Raw genomic sequence first — 22950 nt, 5'->3', positions numbered from 1 at the left:
GGAGTCACCAGAACTCAACTGAAGAATTCACTGAATCAGACTAGCCTGTGACCATGTTTGTAAACCATTTCTTTAATGCTTATTGACCTAGTTGGACCTAGCCCACTGTGGTTAGTGCAGTCTCCAGGCACGTGGGCCTCAGCTATTTAAGATCAAGGGAGTAGTCCAGTAAGCAGCATTCCTAGGGAGGTCCTGCCTTGACTTCCTTTGACGTGGACTTCCTTTGACATGGACTGACTATAACCTGTAAGATAAATACCCACCCCCCAAGTTGCTTCTGCTCATGGTGTTTATGTGCAACTGAAAGCACACTAGGGCAGAAACTGTCCGCAGTGTACAAGGTGGGGTTCTCCCACGCCCACGAAGAAGAAGTCAAAAGACCCCTGCTCAGCATTTGGGCTCAGATGCTTACAGGCAGGTGGGTTTTGCTTCTGAGTTAGGGTGATGACCACAAGTTGTGTGACCTTCCAGATCAAGCAGTCAGGTAAACGGACACAGAAACCAGGCAGTGAGTGAGCTAGAAAACCAGTGGACAATACAGGAGATAACTTTATTGAAACGCAAATGGCAGAGAACAGAGGAATTTTGCTAGATGGAGACATGCCTGACAGACAGAGGACCCAGGGAAGGGTGGCCCCTGTGGCGATGGAGGAAGGCCATTTCAGCTGGCCAAGGCATGGATTTAATTTTCAACCAATTTTCTTGTTTAAAATGAATCACTGAGGGGACAGCCCAGCTCTCTTCATGATTGTTACCGCAACTATATACAACAATTTGCTTTCCAGATTCAGTGTTTGCCTTTTCTACATTAGGTATAAAAGGGGACAGACTGGAATAGGCGAGGGTCAAATGGAACGGAAATAAGACAAACACACAGACACACACATATCACGGTTTGGGATTTTTGTACTCAGTAAGTTTTAAAAAGTGACCATTCTTGCCCACCCGCCACCTGAGGAATGCCATGCATTTGAGGAACACAGCCTCTTACAGGAGCAGTGCTGTGTCAAACAGGATAGGGAGGGGGAGGAAAGGAAGCTAGCAAGACCTAGAATTCACTGTAATTTTGTTTGGTTAAAAGCAATAAACAAAAGAATGTTAGGAAGTGGGGGGGGGGCGGAGAGCACAGCAGCAGCAGAAACTGGCTGCAGTGTGGGAGTTGCTTCTCCTATTTTCCTTCTCAGAAACGGCAGGGAAGCAGGACGAGGGGACCGGGGCTGGCTGGATGGCAAGGGGGTGACTTTAGTGCAACTGTTTTACACTTGCTCTCCTTGGGCTTTCTCCTTCTTTAGTCCGTGAGCTCAGGAGACCTAGTACCACAAAAGTGCTCTCACAGGGGATGAAAGCTGACACACTTGAAACAAAACTGCTTCTAAACAGCCTCAACTCTTCCATGGCCATTTCAGCTAGTTTATAGGTTTGGAAATATACAAAGCTCTTCCTGAAAAAAAAAATTTTTTTTTTTTATTTTTTAGAGAGGATTTATTTTGTTCCCTTAGCTGAGTAGTTCTGTATTTAGGTCCTGATATGGGAAGAGGCAAAGGTTGAACCTAAGGACTTAGATACTTTATTTTCACGGTGTAGAACTCTCTCCTGTGGGCTGAGCAGAGACCTGGGCCCTTCTGGCATACTGGCACTCAGCTGTTGGCTGCCTTGGGGAAGGAAGGGCTGGTGGAGCTCCCAGACTCCGCAGTACTCTTCACTGTTTAAAGAAGGGAGAACATTTTATCATAGGAATGTAAATTAGATTTTATTTTACTTTTCTTATACTATTATCAGAAAAAGAATCTATCAGAACAGCAACGTGGAGACTTCCGACATGATTCTTCCACTGGAGCCCCACAGTGTGCCAGGCAGTGATGTCAGAGGCCAGGGGTTTTCCGCTAGAGGCTGCAAAGATGCAGACCTTCCCTAACTTCTACCCCAAAGCACATATTTTTACTACTAGCTCCCAGAAACCTAAGTAAGAGCAAAGTGACTTTGAAATGTGAGCATTTGAATTAGACTGTAGACGCTTCTTATTGGGGTCTTCAAACATCAGCCATCTCACAGTGAGGGCTCCCGTGAGTTGGCTCCACCCTTACAACATGGCTGGGTACTGCCACTCTAGAGCTGACTTGGCAGACCTGGGTTAGAGCCTGGGAATTCTAGTCCTTAAACACATTCCCACATGCTGCTCCTGCTAGTCTGAAGACATCCTCTGAGCACCACGGCTTTAAGGGACGAAAGGTTGACTCAAGGGACCAGAAATTCACATCATGTCAGAGAATGTTCCCTGTGACATAATCACTAAGGAGAATGGCCAAAACATCAAACTCGAATGAATTAGTATAAGCAGGTATAATTTTTAACTGCCTTTCCCTCCCCGTGGTTTCCAAAGTTCAACTGCTTTCTTTCCTTCCAGACCGCTTTCCGGTTTACTCTGTTTCTCCTGCAAGAGCATGTGTTTCTGGGACGAGGGTGTAGCCAGGTGGCCCTGTTCTCCCTGAGCAGGTTAACCGAGGACTGCTGATTGGTAAGGCTGATCTAGGCATGGAAAGCAGTGTCTTCAGGCTTTGGCCATGTGGAACACATGTTTACTACTTATGGCCTGCATGTTGGGGACTCTCACGCATAGTTCTTACAGAGTGTGTTATAGCTGGGCCTAGTGACACAGGCCAGTTACTTGAGAGGCTAATGTGTACATGTATGTGTGTGTGTGTGTGTGTGTGGTATCATCAAATTCAAAGCTTGCCTGGAATACTTAGTGAATTCGGGGCTGTTATGGACAACTTTAGTGAAACTGTCTTTTAAAAAAAGTGAGGGCTGGAGCTATAGCTCAGTGACAGAGTACTTGCTGAGTTTATGAGAGACCCTAGGTTCAATACTCAATACTGGAAGGAAAAAAACGGGTTACCAATAACTGTTGGTACATCCATCTTATCCATCTCTATTACCCAACCTGTTGCAACAGCCATTTTTCCTCTTCCCATGGGCTTGGCTCATGGAGTCCACTCACTAGCTTCAGTTTAGCTAATGCCGAGACTATGGAAAGAAAGGGTAAAGTGTGATAAGGAGCTGCAACTGAGTCTGAGTTACTTCAGATTGACTGAACCCTGTATTAGACTTGTGATTAGCACAATGTCCTCTCCCAAACCCTTTTGTCATTAAAAAAAAAATCATTGAAGTCTTTTGTCTCCTGGTTTATAAGACTGACCCTCATTTGATGAGGCAAGGGTGACCTGTGCACACGCTGGGGGCCACGAATGGTTCCATCTGGGGTGATGGCAGGTGTTGTGGAAACTACCACTGCTTCCCCTACTTTCCTGGACTATGGCAGGAAACAGAGCTCATCTTCGGAGTACGGGAAGGGGGCGGTATCCCTCTGAACAGTGTGGCTCGACTTTGAGAGCTACAAGTAAGGAGATGGGTAGGTCGAGTCCACTTAAAGTCTTGCAAACTAGAAAAGCCAGAAGACAAAAAAAAGCGGGGGGGGGGGGGGGGGGGTAAGAAAATCATTACTTTGTCTTATGCCCATCAGTATGGACAGACTAGTTAGAAGGTTGGTAATTCAAGATCCAAATGGTTACCAACCAATAAAGGCTTTCTTGTAGGGTCGACCATGGTCTCTTATCTCATTCTTCTTCCCTGCCAGCCTCTATCTTCCAGGTGATTAGACTACACAGAAGACACTGGAGTAAAGATTTACAGAGACAGAAATAAGCACCAAAGAGTTACCAGAAAGCAGGTATCAAAAATAATAATGTTCCACAAAGCCCCAGAAGATAGAACATAGAGATACACAGACATCAGGTCCCATAGCAGCCTCTAATACCTAGTACTTTATTTCAGTGCCTAGGCAGGGACTGAGAAACAAACACATTGAACACAACTTATTGGTCTTCATCCCAAAATTCGAGGGATTCTAGTTAGCCTCTTTCCCAGAGCTGAGACCCTCCAAAGGTTGATGTTCTTCACTAGCCAACTTTGGTGAGGGATGGAATTGGGGGCCAGAGGGGGAAGGGAATAGCACAAATTCAGAACTAGAAAGGTTGGATTCTTCTGAAGGTGCCTCGAGATGGAGAGTCTAGCTGTGGGACCCAGTTCTTCCTTTCTGAGGAGTGCCACTGGTCTCAACCAAGAAGCAAGCGTGTAGGCTGGAAAGAACGCTGTGGATTTGCTCTTTGCCGTGAATTCCTGGGCAGTGAGGGGGTGCTCAGGCTTTTTGCTTCTTAGAAGTCCGGATGAGCACCCCAAGGGGTCATTAGCACCATGAGGAGGCTCAACCTTCCGCAACTGCCACAGAACCACGGTCCCTTTTTGAGATGGTTGATGGTACTGTGAGGGGCCCAGATGTGCAACTGTAAACAGGGTCCCAGTCTTCAGAAGGAAAGCAGAGGCTTCAAGAGCACTTCGCTAGATGGGAACACACTTCCTGGAGGACAGCTATTTGAGGCCTGAACTAAATGCAGCAGTCAAACGAGAGAAGGTGGTGGTGGATCCCAGGAATAGAAACCAAGTTATAGTATGAGAGGCCTCCAGAGTCAACTTGCTGCAGACCCAAAGAAAATTCACGATGGTATCCACAGAGACAATCCCTCTGCAGTCTGAGGCAGTTGAAACGGAAGAAGGCATTTCCTACTTTCCTTCTTCTTAAGTAGCCAGTAACATCCATTTCAGAAGGCACTGGCTCGGCAGCACCAGAGAAGAGAGTGAAGGGCTCAAGCATCAGGATGTCAGCGGAAGTCGGAGCCTTTCCGTGGCACTGGAGCTTCGGATAGGGTCCAGAAGAGACCTATGTCCAAAGGAGGCCTATCTAGTCTCCCCTTCCTTCCGAGTTGGAACACCCAGCTCTGGGGCCTTCTCATTCTGCACAGCAGAGACCTTAAGGCAATGATTTCAGCACCATCCTTGGACAAACCGCCTTTTTCCACTACAGAATTGCTTATTTTGCAGCTGAGTTCGTTGGGGATCTTCACAGCTCATGGAATTAGCAGCAATAGCAATAATAGTCTCCAGAATAGAGGACCCTGTCATCCCTGGGGCTACCAGGTGAATATAGAAGCTTTTGCGGGGGACGAGGGGGGAAAGGAACAAGCCAGACCATCTTGAAGACATAAATGAAAATATACTGTTAAGAGTCATGTGATTCCTCGGTTGGGTGGAACAATGGCCCAGGTTAGTTTGCCTATAGAATCTTGGTATAGATCCTGATAAGTCTTGTGCTACTTAGGACTCTGAAGAACAAACTCTTAAATCCAGGCTCGTCGTATCTATTCCTGAACTGCAGAGTGCTGACATTAGCCCCTAAGGCAGCTCAGCCTGGAATCTGGTTCCATCTGGTTTCCAGAAATGACCGAAGTAGTTTCCCACCCTAGACAAGCAAGATTCCATACTTCTTCAGGCTCCATCAAAATGGATTCCCGATTTTCTGCCTACCACATATTGGACATCTGATCAAAGGCTTCTTTTAACTCCTTGGGATTCACCTGTGTTTCTCAGATGATTTTCAAGGTCCCTATTGGGGGAGGGTGTACTTAATGGAGATTAACATTCCCCTCTAGACTATGAACTTAAAGACCAAATCTTGTCATTTTTTAAACATAGTGACTGGTTTACAGCTAAGTACTCGTAAGTGCTTGTCAAAAGAAGGAACGTGGGCTGCAGAAATACGAAGAGGGCAACTTGCGCAAGTGGTGGATCTCTTTGGAAGGCCAATCAATACTGGACACCGAGCACAACTCCTTGAGCCTTCTATTCTGACCTGAAGCAGTTCACATGGTTGTTCAGTTTCTTATAAGTGACTATTCAACTGTAAAAACAAATAGTAAGGGCTAGCGAGGGAATTGCCATTCAGTCAGGCAAAGTGGCTACCATCCAAATAGTGCAGCGGGTGGCCGAACAGGCCCTAAGACAGGCGGGTGGTTCCAGTATTGTGGTTTTCCTCCAGTCCACGATGAAGCTCAGGGTAGATCACGCCAGAGGATGGCAGCGGAGCTTCTAGGTAGAACATGTGCTTTCTCAAAAGGAAAGTCAAAGAAACTGGGTTTTCTCCTACCATTCTGAGCCAATGTTTCTTGTCGCATATAAGCCCCAAGGATGCCAGAGATAGTCGCATGGCAGGCGTATAAAACTTACACCAACAGTACGGAATTCAAGTCTCCAAAGAAAACCTACTTGGAAAGCAAAACTATTCCCTGGAAGGAAACCTAAGTATCTCATTGACATGTGAGAAAATTAAGGAAAGAGGGCAAATAAATAGGCAGATGGGAAGAAAAAAATAGAAATAAAATTTAAAAATTAAAAAAGTTGGGTTTATTGACTTTCATGCATGTTCAATTAGAGGGCAGAAAGGCAGCTCATAGTCTCTCTGAAGGCTGTGATGTTACTTCCGTGGTTTGGTGACGTCTTAGATTGGAAGCCATCTTGTCAGTGTCCCCTCTTGTCATCCAGAAGGCGAGATCTGGCAGCTCTCTTTCCATCTTGGCAACTGGGTCCCCTCTTTCCAGCTTCATCTCTTCCATCGCCTTTTTACCTCTTACAGGTTGATTTACACATTTTTTTTCTTTTTTTCTTTCTTTTTTTTTTTTTTTCTTCGTTAAACCACATGCTTCTTTTTCTGGGCTCTGGCCAGATCTCTGGGGAAAGGTTGTTGGCAGTGATGATAGAATTGGGAAGGGTTTGCAAGAAAATCTGTGGAGTTTCCTGCCTCCCTTAGACTTCCCCGTCTGTGACTGTCTCAGAGGTGTTCATGAGAACCGGTAGGAACTGCTGCACGGCTTTTGCGATGTCTTCGAATCCCTCCCCAGAAAGCCCAGGAGTTTGTAGGGGAAACAAAAACTGAAGAAAAGACCCAGAATCATCTCTTCTCCAAAGTCACGAGAGGAGGCCAGTAAATGCATTTAGGGGCACAAGTGCCCAAACTCCACCCCTCCAGTCCCTACTAGGAAGTTCCCAAAGGTTCAGCACCAAGAACCCATCCCTCCTCTTGCCCTCATCTTCCCTCCTGTCCTGGGAAGGCTGGTAAGCCAGAGCTCTGAAAGAAGAGGGGAGAGGAGAGCTAATGAAGCTGAAGCCAGCCTTCTGCTGTCCATGGTGACAGTGACTGCTGGACCCTCAGAGTGTTGCCTGCAGGTTGGGGTCCAGGATAGTCTCTCGATCTGGTGACTCAATATAGTTGGCAGCTTCTTGAAGTTTCAGCAGCATGGCCATCTAAAAAGAGGCAAAGCGATGGGTGACCATGAGAAGGGAAGCTGGGTCCTACCTACCAGGAAACCAAAACCAAACCAACTGACCAACCAACTAACCCTACAAACCCTGTATCATGAGTCTGATCCGTGGTGTTGACAAAGAACAGAGTTTAGAGGTGATTCATGAAGAAGTGGCAATCGTTTTAGTGTATGGGTTTATGATGCAAACCCATACACATAAACAATCACCTGGGACACCTTTCCTATACAAGGGGTCATGGGTCATGGCTGTGGAGGACACCAAAGAGCAATGCTTCCCCTGTGTCAAGATGCACTCTGGGAATGACAGAGGTCCATACATACCAGCTTATACTGGAGTAACAGGAGAGCTGTGTCAGCTCTGGACTCTTAGATCCCTAGCAGTAGACACCCACCAGCTCGACTCTGCGCCGCTCTCAGACCCTGTGTCAAATCTACCACCCCAGCGCACTCCTTTTCTGTTTTACAGCTCAAGCTTCAGCTAAGTGAGCCTGGTTCACACTGCTACCAATCTTTTCTTCTATCTATATTATTAATTAGTTTTCCAATTAAAAAGTGTCTGGATGTCGGGCTGTGGTGGCTCACACCTTTAATCCCAGCATTCGAGAGGCCAGTTTGGTCTACAGAACAAGTTCCAGGACAGCCAGGGCTACACAGAGAAACTCCATATCAAAAACCAAACAAGCAAACAAACAAAGCATCTTGATATAGAGAACGGCTGTTTTCAATAAAGTCAAAATTTAAATAAAAATATATTATGACTCAAGTGGAATTATTTTCTACTGGAAAGGTACAAAGACAAGATCAAATGATCTCTGTGTTAAATTCATTCCATTCTGCTAGATCATCGTCTAACATGGTTTGGGTAATGAATACCCTCATAGCACAGTATGAATGTGTGAGCTTTAGATCCTCTATTGCCAAAGTAAAAGAGCAGCTCCTTGATTTAATTTGCATTTCCTCATTATTAGATAGGTTAAGATCTTATGTTTTTATTGGTCACTTGTATTTCCTCTAGTCAAATGCCTCTTCATATCTCTTGCTCATCCTTTTGTTTAGAAGCTTACATTTTTCATATAACTTATTTTTGCTTATTTCTTATTTACTAGTGTGTGTGTGAGAGAGAGAGAGAGGAAAAAAAAAGAGAGCGAGGGGCTGGAGAGATGGCTCAGAGGTTAAGAGCATTGCCTGCTCTTCCAAAGGTCCTGGGTTCAATTCCCAGCAACCACATGGTGGCTCACAACCATCTGTAATGGGGTCTGGTGCCCTCCTCTGGCCTGCAGGCATACACAGAGACAGAATATTGTATACATAATAAATAAATAAATGTAAAAAAAAAAGAGAGAGAGCGATCCACAGGCGAATGCAGCTGTGCTGTGGCATGGCATGCGTGTGGAGGTCAGTGCACAACTTCTGGGAGTTATTCTCGCCTGAAACTGGCTGTCAGCTTCGGGGACAAATTCTTTTACCTGTTGAGCCATTTTGCCAGTCCTGGAAGCTTCTTTTAACTTGATTTATATAAGATACTAATTTTTGGCTATATCTATGTAAATATTTTCTCCTAGTTTACATCTTACAGAATACACTTAGTGAAGAAGTCTCAGAATAATATTAGAGGAGAGGCAGAAGTAGGAAGAACAACCAGCCTATACTGGGAGTATAACCTATTGCACTATTTCTTTAGTTGATGATAGTTTTTACATTTTAAATTTTTATTTATTTAGATTTCTCAAGACAGGGTTTCTCTGTGTGTAACCGGGCTGTCCTGGAACTCATTCTGTAGAGCAGGCTGGCCTTGAACTCATAGAGATCACTTGCCTCTGCCTCCCAAGTGCTGGGTTAATTTTTATTATTTTTAATTATGTGTGTGTGTATCTGCATATAGGTGTGTCCACATGAGTGCAGTGCCCGTACAAGTCAGCTGTGTCATATCCCCTTGGAACTGGAGTCCTAAGCTTAGATGTGGGTGCTGAAAACTGAATTCAGATGCTCTGGAAGAGCAGCAAGTGCTTGTAACTGCTGAGCCACCTCTCCAGCCCCTCTTTGGTGTATATTCTTACACAGACTGCCTGAAACTTGGGTCTAGAATACGTTTTCTAGAAAACGTCTAGAATACATTTTCCGGGCTGTGTATTTAGCTTCAGCCAGGATGCAGGCCAAGATCCTGGTGCTCAGAGTTCCTCACTGGCCTCATTTTGGTCCTGGCTTTGCTGAAACTCTTCTATGCCTAAGGCCCATCAGAACATACACGAAGAGTGTAAGAATTCAGTTCTAGACTACTCTGTGGCTTTTTTTAAAAAAATGACTTTTACTCACCAGAGGGTCTGAGTCCAGGGAGCTTGGGGTGCTGTCTTTGACTGTCCTATCCTCTGGAGGTGAGGCAATGGTGTGAGGGCCCACGGAGGGTGGGGGCAAGTGGTATAGCTTTGATTGGTCTTGTTGGGCGGACGGCCAGGGCAGAGTGTCCCGGACCCACTCCACTGGGTCTTCCCAAGCAGCTTTCTGTCCGTGAACCTGGAGAAGAAAAGTGTGCTCAATAAAAGGACAAGAACAGATCAGAGGTTTACTCACGTTGTCTTGTCTATGTTTCACAAGAAGTACGGTCCCCGGAAATACATACTCCCTCAAGCACAAAGACATAAAGTTTCGATCTATGTAGCTGAACTTCTCATGAAAGAAAATAAGTTGATATAAACTGCTAGAATAATTGAGGATAATTTAGCATATTGTCTTAAAAGTTTGTTTAGAGGCTGGGCATGGTGGCACATGTGCCTTTAATTCCAGAACTCAGGTGGCAGAGGCACGTGGATCTCAGGGAATTCGAGGCCAGCCTGGTCTACAAAGTAAGTTCCAGGACAGCCAGGGCTACACAGAGAAACCCTGTCTTGACAAAAAAAAAAAAAGTTTGTTTAGAGACAGGGCTTCACTATATAGATCTTGATAGTTGGAACTCCTTGTGTAGACCAGGCTGGCCTTGAACTCACAGAGATTACCCATCTCTGCCTCCCAACTGCAAGTGCTGGGATTAAAGGCATGTGCTACCACACTGCCTAGCTAATTTTATTTTAAAACAGTCTTATTATTTGGATCTGGCTGTCCTGGTGCTTGCTACGTAGTTCAGGCTGGCCTTAAACTCAACCCTTCCACAGCTTCCTGAGATTACAGTCATGGGCCACATGCCCAGTTAAACCTTAAAATTTGTTTTAATTAATTAAAAAGTTTCATGATATAGTACATATTGGCCTCAAATTTGTGACGCTCCCACCTTATCCACTTATCCAAGTGCTAGAGTTATGACATGTGACATATCACGGCCTAGATTAACTATCTGCCTGCCTGCCTATTATCTATCTATCTATCTATCTATCTATCTATCTATCTATTTATTATTGTGGAAATGCTAATCAAAACCAAAATTGGTTGAGTTTACCCTAGTAAGAATGGTAATTCCCTAAAAGACTATAGATAACAAATGTGGAGACAGTAGAAGAACCCTTGTAGACTGTTTGTGGGAACATAAACTAATAGGCCCATAATGAAAAACAGTATGAAAGATTCCTCAAAATTAAAGTAGAACTACTATATGACCCACCAATCTTTCTACTAGGAATACATTCAGAAGAAATGAGGCCACTATTTTGAATGGCATCTTTACTCCCATGTTAGTGCAGCAGTGATGTAGCCGAGTGATAGAAATTACCCACGTGATGATGGGATAAAGAAAAGCTGCTCTGCAAACGCAGTGGAAGATGATTCAGCCACAAAAGAACTGGAATCTTGCCATTTGCAACAGCATGGGAGTAAGCCACACAGAGAAAGGTAAGTATCATCTGCTCACAGCCCTATATGGTGTCTAAAAATCGATCTCACAGACATTTAAGGAGCATGGTGGTTGTCAGTGGCTGGGGAAACCAGGAAAGGAAAGCTGGCGAAAGGTTCATCGATGGGTAACAAGTTACAGTTAGACAGCAATGAGAAGCCCGAGTAAAGTCAGAGAGCGAGCCTCACCTTGATCCCATCCTTGGCTCCTTCCTGTAGATAGGGAATGATGGAATTGTTCCACAGGTCAATGAACCAGGTCCGGAAGTCCTCAATGCCAATGGGGCAGGACAGAAAGAAGCAAGGGCCTAGGGAAAACAATGTGGCCATGAAGAAGCCTGAGAACCTTGATCTTCCCTGTCCTGCTTCCTTTACTCCTTAGTGCAGGGCACAGAGGGGTAACAGCCAAAGCTTAGAGGGAATCGGAAGGCGGTCAAGAGTAGTGGGTGACAGCTGTCTGCCTGACCAATAATGTTTACAAGGCAGAAGTAAGACAAGGAGGAAGGCAAGCAGCTCAGTTCCCTCCTGCACGCCTTCTTTTCCTTTACTAACTAACTCTGAGGAGAGAGGAGGAGAAGGATAGCTTTAGTTTTTAACCTAGGGCCTTGCACATGTTAAGTAAGTGTTCTACCATTGAGCTATGCCCTCGGCACATTTATTTAATTTAATTAACCTATCTATCTATTTTTAAGATTAGGGGAGGTTTCAATTTGTTGCTCAAGCTGGCCTTGAACTTGTAGTTGGTTCAAGCAATTCTCCCGTTGTCTGAAGTAATTTATCCAATTCACAGTTCTACTGCATTGGAAAAGCTGATTATATACTTAAGTGGTTCAACATTAGCAAGCAAAGAGAGCCTCCCTCCAGAAGGTAAGATACAAGAAGGGAAAGTGCTTCCAGTCCCAGGGGAAGCTGGACCCCAGTACCAATGAGGAAGTCCGAGGTGCTGTGCTTCTCAAGGAAGGTGTGGAGGTGATACCACAGCTTGGGCACCCAGTCCAGCACCCGAAGCAGCTCTTCCTTGTTAGCATTGATGTCACTGTCTGACTCTACCAACTTCCTCCGCAGGTAACGGACCAGAAAGCCATTGGCTGGCTCCACGTTGTTAGAGAAAGTCAGCATCCTGTCACCAGGGATAGGAAGAACAGGGTCAGAGTGTCAGTGGGGACACTGCCAGGGTTCATCCCTTGCCAGTCTGGCCCTCTTCCTGCCTGTCTCCCATTAATGCCCATTGACTTCTCAAATGACAGGAGGTGAGGATGGCAGTAAGGTAGCAGCTCTGGACAGGCACAATTGATTTTCAACTTTGACCTCCTCAAGTGACCGGCTGGCCTCACAGAGTGACCAGGAAGAAAGTCCTTAATCCAGAAGCCAGCCAGGGTTTCTCCTAGGCTTTTGTTCCTTCCCTTCCCTCAAAGTCGTCCTCTTTCACCCTGTAACTGACGTGCAAAAACATCTACTTCCCTTTCCTAGCCTGAAGGGCTCTGCCTGTTGCCCCTCACTGCTCCTCTGCCCACAAGTTCAGGACTGAATTATTCTTTACAGGCACCTGGGTACAGCCAGAAGGTTCTTGAAGGTTCTTACCTGAAGCTTAAGTGCAAGCCATGGTTGGGTGTCATTTTTACAGGCTGATTGGTGGTACCTATAATATAGGGACTGGGAAGAAAGAGAGAAGGATTTACTTAGATCTGTCTCCATGTACACACAATGGGAAACTCACAGGGCAGACCGGGTTGCGTTCTTCCCCTTCTTCCCAGTGTGGGAAATAGTCCTGAGCTTACCATTTGTGGTACTTGCAGGTAAGGGCCCCATTAACCAGCTCACTGATGGAGCCTGCTTCGCTCAGGTCATCCAATAGGATCACCAAGGGCACATCCCCAATTCCTGTTTCCCGGTCTATCTGGTTGGCCAGGTTGGAGAGGTACAGCTGCAGATCCTGGAATAAATGAAGACAGTGGGTCATCACTCAGGACAGCGGACACACCTGAAAAACTTTGGCAAGACTTTTGGAGAAGCTTAGTTAATTTCATATTTCCCTGGGGCCCTTGGTCCCTGATGGATGTACTTAAACATTGGATTACTGAACCAGATTACCACAGACTGACTGACAGTAGTCCTAGAGGCCTCAAACATCTATCTATCTATCTATCTATCTATCTATCTATCTATCTATCTATCTATCTATCTATCTATCTATCTATCTATCTGTCTATTTTTCTATTTATTGAAATGCTGGGGATTGAACACCCAGGGCCTTGCACATGCTATGCAAACACTCTATCACTAAGTTAAATCCCCAGCCTCCCTCCCTCCTTCTCTCCCTCCCTCCCTTCCTTTCTCCCCCCTCCCTCTCTCTCTTTTTTATTTTTTGACACAGTGTTTCTCTGTAGCTTTGGAGCCTGTCCTGAAACTAGCTAGTTCTTGTAGATCAGGCTGGCCTTGAACCCACAGAGATTCACCTGCCTCTGCCTCCCAAGTGCTGGGATTAAAGGCGTGCACCACCACCGCCTACCCCTGCACCGCAAGCCCCTTTCAAGCAAACTCCTTTGAGCAGCAATCTTAAATCTCCCCCTCAACAAGTAAGGAGTATCTATCCTGAAATGATGTTTTACTGAGCTAATGCTACCACCTCCTCAGCTTGGGATAGCTAAGGCTTGTACCATTCCAGAGTTTTAGGGTATACTCAAGGTAGGTCATTGGGGAGATAGCATGTAATACTTAATCCTGAACACTTGTGCCTTGTATCCCATTGTCTGATGGGTAATAATGAAAAACAAGGTAGGGAGAAGAAGATACAAGAGAATGATATGGTAGACAGCATTGGCAAAGTACAGAGAAAAGAGACCATGTTTCACTGTTGGTTAACTGGAGGGAAAGAAGAACTGAGGTAGAGGTGAGAGAAAGTACAAAAGAGGAAGTTATGGGTAAAGAAGCTAAGAGCAAACTGAGGCTGGTGGTACAGCCTGCAATCCTTGTTACTTGGGAGAGTGAGGCAGAAGGATTGCACATTTACCAGCCTGGGAAACACCCCGTGTAAAAGGAAAAAGAGAGCTCAGGACGTAGTTCAGTTATGGAGTGCTTGCCTGCATGCATGAGGCCTAATGCTTAATGCTCAACACCACACACACACACACACACACACACACACACACACACACACACGACTGGGGCAGAGGAGAGGATGGTGGGCAGACTGCTAGTTCATTGCCAGCCTGGCCTTCATAGCAAGACCCTGCCTGGAAAGAAAGAAAGGAAAGGCCAGGAGGAGAGGGGAGAAGAGGAGAAGACAAGAAAGCGGATATCAGAGGGAAGGAAAGGGTGGGAAAGAAGACTGAAGAAAGAGGAAAGATTAGGGCAGAGCCACGCAAAGGGAAAATTTTGAGGGCCAGGGAAAGGCTTGGGGGAGGCTGAGGCCACACAGGCTGGCAGAAGGTCTCAGGAGGCCCCCACCTTGCAAGACTGCTGGTGCATATTGAAAGTGCTGACGATGCCATCAGTGACCTCGCGGCCTGAGCGCTCCACCAGATACTCAGCCAGCCGATTGGTCAAGTAGGTCTTGCCGGTGCCACTGGGGCCGGAGAGCACGAGGCGCCGGTGCTTGAGCAGGAGGCTTATGTAGTGCTGCATCATGGGCTTGGGGATGAGCGTCTCGAACACCAGGCTGTCGACACACTTCTCCTTCAGACCTGTACCCCACCCCAGAAAGCACGAGTCTTAAGCAGCTCTGAGGATGGCAAGATACCCAGAGAACCTTTCCTTCACCATTTAGGGGTCCACTGAAAAAAGTGAGAAACACCTCTCTTAGGGTTCCAGTGGAATCGCCTCAACCCAGCTTTGAAAGCCCGGATCTCAATTTTAGGGATGCACTCTGACTTAGAATGGGTAGAGAAGCAGCCCGAGACTGGCAAAAAAACATCAGACTGGGTCCTTTTTATTTTCTCTGTTACTTAAGCACATTCACATTAGGGTTTCTCAGTAATTTCTTGTTATGTGAACGGATGATGCATGACTCGACGATCCTCTCCCTGCCTCCACGGCACACTCTCTCACCCCAAGAGACAAAGACTGACCTTTGAGGGAGACTGATATGCTATTGACACCTCGGCGGCAAGGGGGCATCTCTGGAGGCTCAGCATCCAACACTCGTTTCACATGGCTGAGGCTATAGCCATGTATAGACTCGGTGCTTAGTCCCAGGGTGGAAGCTGGGTCCATTTTAGAAATGTAGTCCTGGTAGAAGAGGTGGGAGGACAAGAAGATCGTGAGCATGCTGAAAAGGTGTAACTACCGACGGAAAAGCAGCAAGAAAAAACAAATATTATAGGCAATGAAAGGAGGCGTAGGAGGAATAGGGTATGTGCACTTTCCTATTTTGGCCCCTCAATAAAGTGCCAAAGGTTCCCAGGATCCCAGTGCCTGGATGGCTGAATGCCCTTTGAGAAGATGAGCATCTCTGTTGAGGGTGAGAATCACCTTACCTTGAACACTTGGAAAACAGCTTCATCCAGCATCTTCCAGTCCACTTTGCCACTGACCTTGGTGCATCCCAAGAGGAACTCCTGCTGCTTTAAGTCCTGTAAGGTTAAGGTTGAGGCACGTGAGCCTCAGCACAGATGACACTAGAAAGGGGGGATCCCAGAAAGCCTCAGGAGCTTAGGAGTCTAGTTTTGGGGATATTCAGAGCTCTGAATTTTTTTTTTCCAAAAGTGTGACAGACAGTACAGCTTCTCTATTTTATGTGATAGCCCCATAAGACTGTCAAACGGAGGGATGTGAAGGCAGGAGAATCAAAATTTTATGTCATCCCCTGCTATACAGCAAGTTCAAGGTCAGTCTGAGCTAAATGAGACCCTGTCCTCCTTCCCCCACCCCATGATAAAACCATTAAGAATTCAAATATTGTGAGTCCAAAGTGCATTCAGTACACTAAAGCCACGGGAGCATTTGCTGCTGTTTACTCTCATGGGTGTGTGGCTGGCTGGGCGCTGTGGCTCCCTGTCATCATCCCAGGGCTTGAGAGTGTTTCCTACTGCACAGGGCTAGCCCAGGGACAGATCAAAATGCAAGTACAGTTTCTACCAAACATACATTTCTTTTGAAACAGTGCAAATCTGTGGCTGTCTGTATCACGCTGCTTCCTACACTGGCCCTTCCTGAAGCCCTTACCCCTTTGATGATGTGTTGGGGTGGCATGCGTACCACCACCCGAAGGGTTACTTCTTCCTTAGGGCCACAGGTGCTGATGCCATCCATGGGCGATAGGTCTGTGCAGGTTGAAAAAGACTAATTGATTTTAAGGACTCAGCCTTACCCCAAACTTTGTAGTTATTTTCCATTCCAAATGCTGATTCCTTATTTATGACGAAGAAGAGATGGGAACCATAGTGCTTACTGACAATGGGATCTTCTTGGTTTCAATGCCATTACCTCCTGGACCAAAGATGCCATGGCACATGATGTAAATACGCCCTTTCTCTTTCTACCCACACAAGCTCTTCCCAAGCAGGTACCTGTATCTGTGAGACTGGGACTGAAGGGATGGCTGAGTGCAAGGCCCAGGGAACGGCGAGGGGATGACAGAGCAGACGATCCAGGGACCTGCCCTGGAGTGGAGCTTGAGGAGGGGCCGGGGGCAACCTTCAGCCGGTCATTCTCTGCTTTCAGCAAGTCCACCTCCAACTGTGGGCAGAAGAGACAGGGCAGGTGGCAGGGTGGCACGGATGTTGGCCCCCGCTCTCCCCTCCTGCAGCTCTGCCCAGACACTGACCTGCATGTTGTGCATAGTCTCCCGAAGCTGGTCTAGCTGGTGGGCAGAGTTTAGGGCCTCCAACCGGATATCCGTAAGCTTCATTTCTTTCTCCCATAATTCAGAGCGCAGCTCCGATACCTCTTTCTTCTCAGGTTCCTCCTCCTCATTGGCTTGGAACAGTCTAGTGTGGGGGACTGAATTAGCAGGGACCCTGTAAGGAAGCAAGAGTCAGCCTGGATCCCAGAGAAGCACTGAAGAGCAGGGGATACTGACATGCCTGGCCTACAGTCTTGCTTCCTTCTGCCTATTGGCACCCCTCTGGTCTGTCAGGAAGGGTTCCTCTGTGGGTCTCACATGCCCAGGCAAAGGCCAGCAGTTTACCAGGGTGGCCAGTGGAGAGAGCACTTACTCGGTGACCTCAGTGCCCACAGACGATGAGTTGGAGGACTTGATGGAGGGGGACGCAGTCTCTGTGGACCCATGCTGTAGTTTGGGGGATGACGGGGCTGAGGAGTCAGGTGTGGCAATCTCCTCGATATCAGAGTACGAGGAGGCTGACTTGGGACCCTTTTTAATGCTGAAGGCTTTGTTGAAGGAACTTCGAAGCTAGAAGAGAGCAGATTCCAGGGAGGGAGACGTCAAGGCTCTATACTGGGACAGGGAGGATGACTTAGGGCCGGAACGAGGATGTGGAGGCAGGGGATTTACTTGTAATTATACCCATTCTGTGAGATGTCACTTGACTGGTGGTATGTGGACAGAGGAGCTATCTACAAGTCAGGACTGAGCAAAAGAGAGGACCACTTGGTTTGCTGCCATTATAGGTCAGGGGAACTTGCTGAATTCATGGAGGGAACTGTGTCCCTCATGACAGAAAAAGCTCCCCAGACGACACATGGTACACCTCTCAACAGTCCAGTTTCACTTCCTCCATTGGCTGATTACTCTAGAATCTCACTCTCTGTGGGTCTTAGGATGCTCCTTCTGACTTGGGCACATTTTAAAAGAATCTATTAATCTCTTCACAACTTCACAGAACTAGAAATTGACAACATAGTCCTAAGAGAATCAAGACGAGGAAGTGATCTCATTTCATGTACTATTTCTTGTTCTCAGCCCATGGCATAGTGGTGAAAACAACCAACTATTTGTCTTTCCTCCTTATTTTTAAGACAGGGACTTGCCTTATGCAGGCCAGGCTAGCCTTGAACTCAGTATGTGGCGGTGGGTGATCTTGATGTCTGGATCCTCCTGCGTCTACCTCCCAAGTGCTGGGATCACAGGTGTTTACCTCCATGCCCACCTTTCGGCACTGCTTACTATGCCAAGTGTCCAAGAATAATATCTTCCAGCCAATCTTTGTCTACTTGGGACATTATAATCTGACCATGAGCTTTGGGGTTAGGGGTGTGAGCTAGATATGCAAGCCAAGGACCTGACCCACACCCATTCACATGCCTCCATACAGCATGCACACACACACACACGCACACACAGGAACATAGACATGGGATGGCAGCAAGAGACAGAGAGTAAAGGAGGGGTCGAAGGCTATAGGGGACAAAGGCAAGCCAGATCTTTGGGACAGTAAATGAAAAGCTGTGTGTGTGTGTGTGGCAGGGTGGGGGCTGGGAGGACTGAGTAGCTCCTTTCTAGGTGTCCTTCTCAGAACATGTCTGAGGTCTCCTGGGAGCTTATGGAGCTAGAACATGGTGTGTGTGGACCTTGTAGGTAAGACATGAGGACCAAGCTGGCTGGGGCACTTAGGGGAGAGTATATGTGCACATGGTGGGCCACGGAGCAACCAGGGCTCAAAAGTATTATAAAGTTGCAGTTGTAGAGAGGAAGAGCTGAGACTGACTGACGTGGCATTGTGTATCTCAAGGAAGACATCCAGGCTTCCCGGTTTTCAATGTGGTGGAGTTTTTTTTTCCACATCACTGTCGAGTCAGTCTATCTCTTGTCTCTGTCTCCTTCCCTCTCTAGAGAGAAATCCTGTGAGCATGTCTGCCCACAGCTGAGCCCTCTGAAATCACTGCATTTCTATGACAGTAGCGCTCTATGTAACCTTCAGTACTCTGACAGTCCGGGCTGCAGGGAGACATCTGCTCTGCTCCTGCAGAGCGACACTGGTTGCATGGTCCAACCAATGTATTTAGCAGACAACCAGGACTCTCTGCTAGGGACGGGGTGTCTTAGAACTTTCCTAACATAGATAATGCTAGGTAGGAAATTCAGCGCCCCTCAGAGGTTTCTGATGGTATTGCCAGTCTTTAAGGACCATCCCAGTGGCCTGGTGATCTGCACAGCACACTGGGCAATGCTCCTCTAGATATCCAGATTTAGATGAACAACTGGCCTCTCCATCTCTGTGCACCTGCCACAGCACGTGTGTGTGGTCAGAGAACAACTCTGTAGAGCCAGTTCTTTCCTGCCACTTTTGTGTGGGTTCCGGAGTCAACTCAGGTCAGGCCTAGAATTTACTATGTAGGCCAGGCTGCCATTGAATTCATGGTGCTCGTCCTGTCTCAGTCACCCTAGTGTTGGGATTTAGGCACACACACCAGATTGGTGGGCTTCTACTGACTGGGGCAATGAGCTCAGCTTTCCCCATCCTTCACATCCTAGTACAGCATCAGGAGCACACCTATCTGTTTTGGAATAAAAATTCTGGGCCACATCATGCTTGCCTCGAACAGTACTCTAGTCCCTGACTTGTCCTTGGACGCTCCATGGCCTTTGGGGTGATGAACATTGCCTACCCTGGATGAAATAAATCCCTCACCTTTCTCCAGTTCATACTTGTCTAAAGCTAATTTTTGATAAGCCCAAAATGGACAGCCTTCCAGAAGCTGTGACTCAGATAACCTTCATGGATTCTCTTCCATTTTAGGAGTTTACTGTGAGTAGGGAAAAGAATGCTCATTTTCTGGATAACAGGAGCTCAATGGGTCTGGTTTTTATAATAGGCCAATCTTGGACCAGGGGAAGATGGCAGGCAATAATTTTGGATTTTGTTAGGACTTCCCATTTGACCCCTTAGCAGACCACTCCTCTGTCCTCATGGGGGGCAGCGTGGATGGACCATGCAGTGGAGTGAGTTAGGAACTGGGGCAGTTGGGGTTATGGGTGACCTTTTTTTTTTTTTTTTTTTTTTTTTTAAAAGAGAGGGAACTTGCTCCGGAAATAGGGAGGGTGTGCAAAGGGAAAGAAAAAGTAAAGGGAGAGGAACCGAGTTTCTTACCTCATAAACCTGGAAAAAAATAGGGATTGGAAGTCAGCATTTTGAGGAAATAAAAAGAAAAAAAATGAAAAGAAGCAGCAGCGACACTAATCATTCATTTCACACAGCTGTTTCACACAGCGGGCTCCTGTCTGCACCAGGTGAAGGTCTGTGGCCAGCCTTCCTCAGCAGGCGACAGGGACAAGACGCTCACTCTGGGTCACTCTCCCTCTCAGTCAGTCAGACAATGCCCTACACCTGCCTGAAGACTTTAGAAAGTTCATCCAGGGTCAGTTTAGAGCTATGGGGGGTAGGGAGGGGACGGGGACAACACACATAACAAACCCACCCCTGGACTAGCCAGAGACACCTCTCCCAAACCAAGGCCCCCTAGAATCTAGAATGAGTGACTTGTCTTATAAATTCTCTCCACAATGAGAGAGTAGGGGAGGGACTGATATGTAATTCCCTCCCTCCCACCCCCTGGATATTTTCTCAGCTCCTTCTGTGGCCAAGAACATTTGACCGCATCAGTAGGTAGAGCCCCAGGAAAGCAGACAAGTGTAAAGACTGCAGGGCGAGTGATGGTGGGGGAGTATACAATGGTTGGAGGAATGGGGACTTAGACTTTGTTCCCAGCAGACGTCAACAGACGTCACACTGACTGACACTTTACTAGAAGGGACTACCTCCTGGTGGATCCTGAAAGGATCTGTTCCCTGCACTGGGACAAATGTAACTACCACGTCAGCCCCCAAAACATCACCTACCCAGCTCTTCTTCTTCTTCTTTTTGGCATCAGCGTCTTTGCTGCTGCCGATGCTGGAATGGCTGGTGATGCTGTTGAGGCTGGAGATGCTATCTGAGGAATTCTGTCTCTTGATCCGGAGTTCTACGGGCCAGTACAGGTGGGAAGAACACAGAGGAAGATTTAGTGAGAACGGGAGGCTTAAGGAGTCTAGCTGCAGCCAACAAGGGGTGGGGGGACCCACCAACTTCTAGGTGCATACTACTCATCTGGTGGGCTTTTCATCAACCAACAGAGAGTTACAGTCATGTTTCAGCAGAGAAGAAAGGGCTAACGTGAAGAAAGAATCAATTCTATTCTCAGGAAGCCCTCAGTCTAAGTGGGGCAGGGCGAGGCCCAGCATTTGGGGGGGTTGCATGTTCTGTGCTGACACAGTAAGACCCTGTCCAGAAGTAAAACAAAACAAAAGCAAAGCCACAAGAAAGAATCCCCAGTTTAGTACAATCGAAGAGTTTAGTAATGAACTCAGATTGTTTGTGAAAAGGACTTAATGAAGCTGGCATGAGACACTTTCATGCAGATGCAACCAATGTGTGTGTGTGTGTGTGTGTGTGTGTGTGTGTGTATGGGTATGTGTGCATGTGTGTTGTGAACAGGACTTAACTGAAGCTGGCATTGGACACTTTTATGCAGATGCAACCAATGTGTGTGTGCGCGCGCGCGTGTGTGCATGTAATAGCAAAGTCTCACTATGTACACCAGGTTGGTCTTGAACTTGTGACAGTCCTCCTGCCTTGCCTCCCAAGTGCTGGAATACAGGTATGAGCCATCATACCTACTTCTTTTGTTGTTGTTGTTGTTTCTTTATTTTTCTGAGAAAGGGTCTAAAGGACTGGGGATACAGTCTGTCTTCTTTAACCTGCTTTCCCGAACTGTTTCAAATACAAGGGAAAGCTTACAGCATAGTAAAGTAATACTCCGATGCCCTCTGCCCAGTTTAACCATTGCTAACTTTATTCTATCTGCTCCCTCCCCACTTTCTCACACAATCTGAAAATAAGTTGCAGATGACATTTTGCAACTAAGTGCCTGAAGATATAGCTCCTGTGAATATGGATATTTGCTCACAAAAGCATTATCAGGCCAAAGAAAATTCATCATAATCCCTCTTATCTAACAACCAGCTCATGTTTAAGCTGGAATGCTTTCTGATCTGAACTGAGAGTGCAGTTACTGTGGGGGCAGTGGAAGTAGGGACTGGAGCATTTCAAGCCAGCTAGGGAATGACTGCAGCAATGGAGACCCCGAGCCAGGACAGAACCAGGATGGAGGGGGAGTAGAATTGGGATGGCATAGGCACCAGAGTGAACTCCCTCCAAGGGCCAAACAGTGAGGAGGAAAACATAAGTGGTATATTAATGGCATGGTACCGAGGTTGATTCTACCTGAGCTAGGCAAAACTGCAGATGGGAAAGGGGTGTATTGTGTATTTATACGAGTGTGAAGCTGAAGGGTTGCTGGAGTTTGAGGCCAACGAGCTACACAGCAAGATCTTGTTAAAAAAAAAAAAGAAAGAAACAGAGATACTTGTACATCCATGCTTACTGCTCCACTATTCACAGGCAATGGAACCAGCCTACCTGTCCATCAACAGGCAGACGATTAAAAGAAATGTGGTCCATATACACAATGAAATTTTATGCAGACATAAGGAAAAAATGAAAGCTTGACATTTGCAGAAAAATCGATGTGACCAGAAATAATGTTAAGCAGACACAGAAAGACAAATATATTTACTTTCATATATAGAATCTAGATTTAATTTGTGCGTATGTGTGTGTGTAGGTCACAAAACTAGAAATGGACCATAACCAAAATGATCTTGAAGAGACCAAAGTTGGAGGGATCACCCTGTCCAATTTTCAAACTAAATGCACAAAGAAGTAATTAAGAAAATGTGGTACTGCCTAAGGATAGATACAGAATGTCTCATTAGAACAGAGTCCAGAAATAAACCCATACATTTACTTATTTATTTTTGTCAATGCACAAAGGCAACTTTCTAATGTAATTCAGTGGAGAAAGCAGGCTTTTCATTAAATGATACCAGAACAATTGGCTGTTCATGTGTGAAGAATAAAATGGGGCATATATATATATATACATACATATATATGGAGATTATATATATATATAGATATATAAC

At 46.3% G+C, this 22950-nt stretch overlaps 1 protein-coding gene across 1 annotated transcript in view; it reads right to left on the bottom strand.

The window, feature by feature from the left end:
* Positions 1-531: 531 nt before the first annotated feature.
* The window catches only part of Nav1 (neuron navigator 1), a 248768-nt gene continuing 226349 nt past the window's right edge, over positions 532-22950 (bottom strand). The window contains exons 18-31 of the mRNA XM_050147599.1: positions 20767-20994; positions 17183-17379; positions 16792-16984; positions 16535-16703; positions 16191-16288; positions 15503-15598; positions 15095-15254; positions 14475-14710; positions 12806-12960; positions 12609-12680; positions 11951-12147; positions 11217-11335; positions 9525-9722; positions 532-7191 (exon numbers count right to left, since the gene is read on the bottom strand). Coding sequence (XP_050003556.1) covers positions 7096-7191; positions 9525-9722; positions 11217-11335; positions 11951-12147; positions 12609-12680; positions 12806-12960; positions 14475-14710; positions 15095-15254; positions 15503-15598; positions 16191-16288; positions 16535-16703; positions 16792-16984; positions 17183-17379; positions 20767-20994 — 2214 coding nt within the window. The 3' untranslated portion in view covers positions 532-7095. The remainder of the gene's footprint in view (positions 7192-9524; positions 9723-11216; positions 11336-11950; positions 12148-12608; positions 12681-12805; positions 12961-14474; positions 14711-15094; positions 15255-15502; positions 15599-16190; positions 16289-16534; positions 16704-16791; positions 16985-17182; positions 17380-20766; positions 20995-22950) is intronic.

This window comes from Alexandromys fortis, unplaced genomic scaffold, assembly GCF_014885135.2.
Source record: "Alexandromys fortis isolate MF-2015 unplaced genomic scaffold, M_Fortis_MF-2015_v1.1 scaffold_58, whole genome shotgun sequence".
NCBI classification, from domain to species: domain Eukaryota; kingdom Metazoa; phylum Chordata; class Mammalia; order Rodentia; family Cricetidae; genus Alexandromys; species Alexandromys fortis.
The sequence above is the reverse complement of the archived record's forward strand: the minus strand, read 5'-3'. Positions and strand labels throughout refer to the sequence as shown.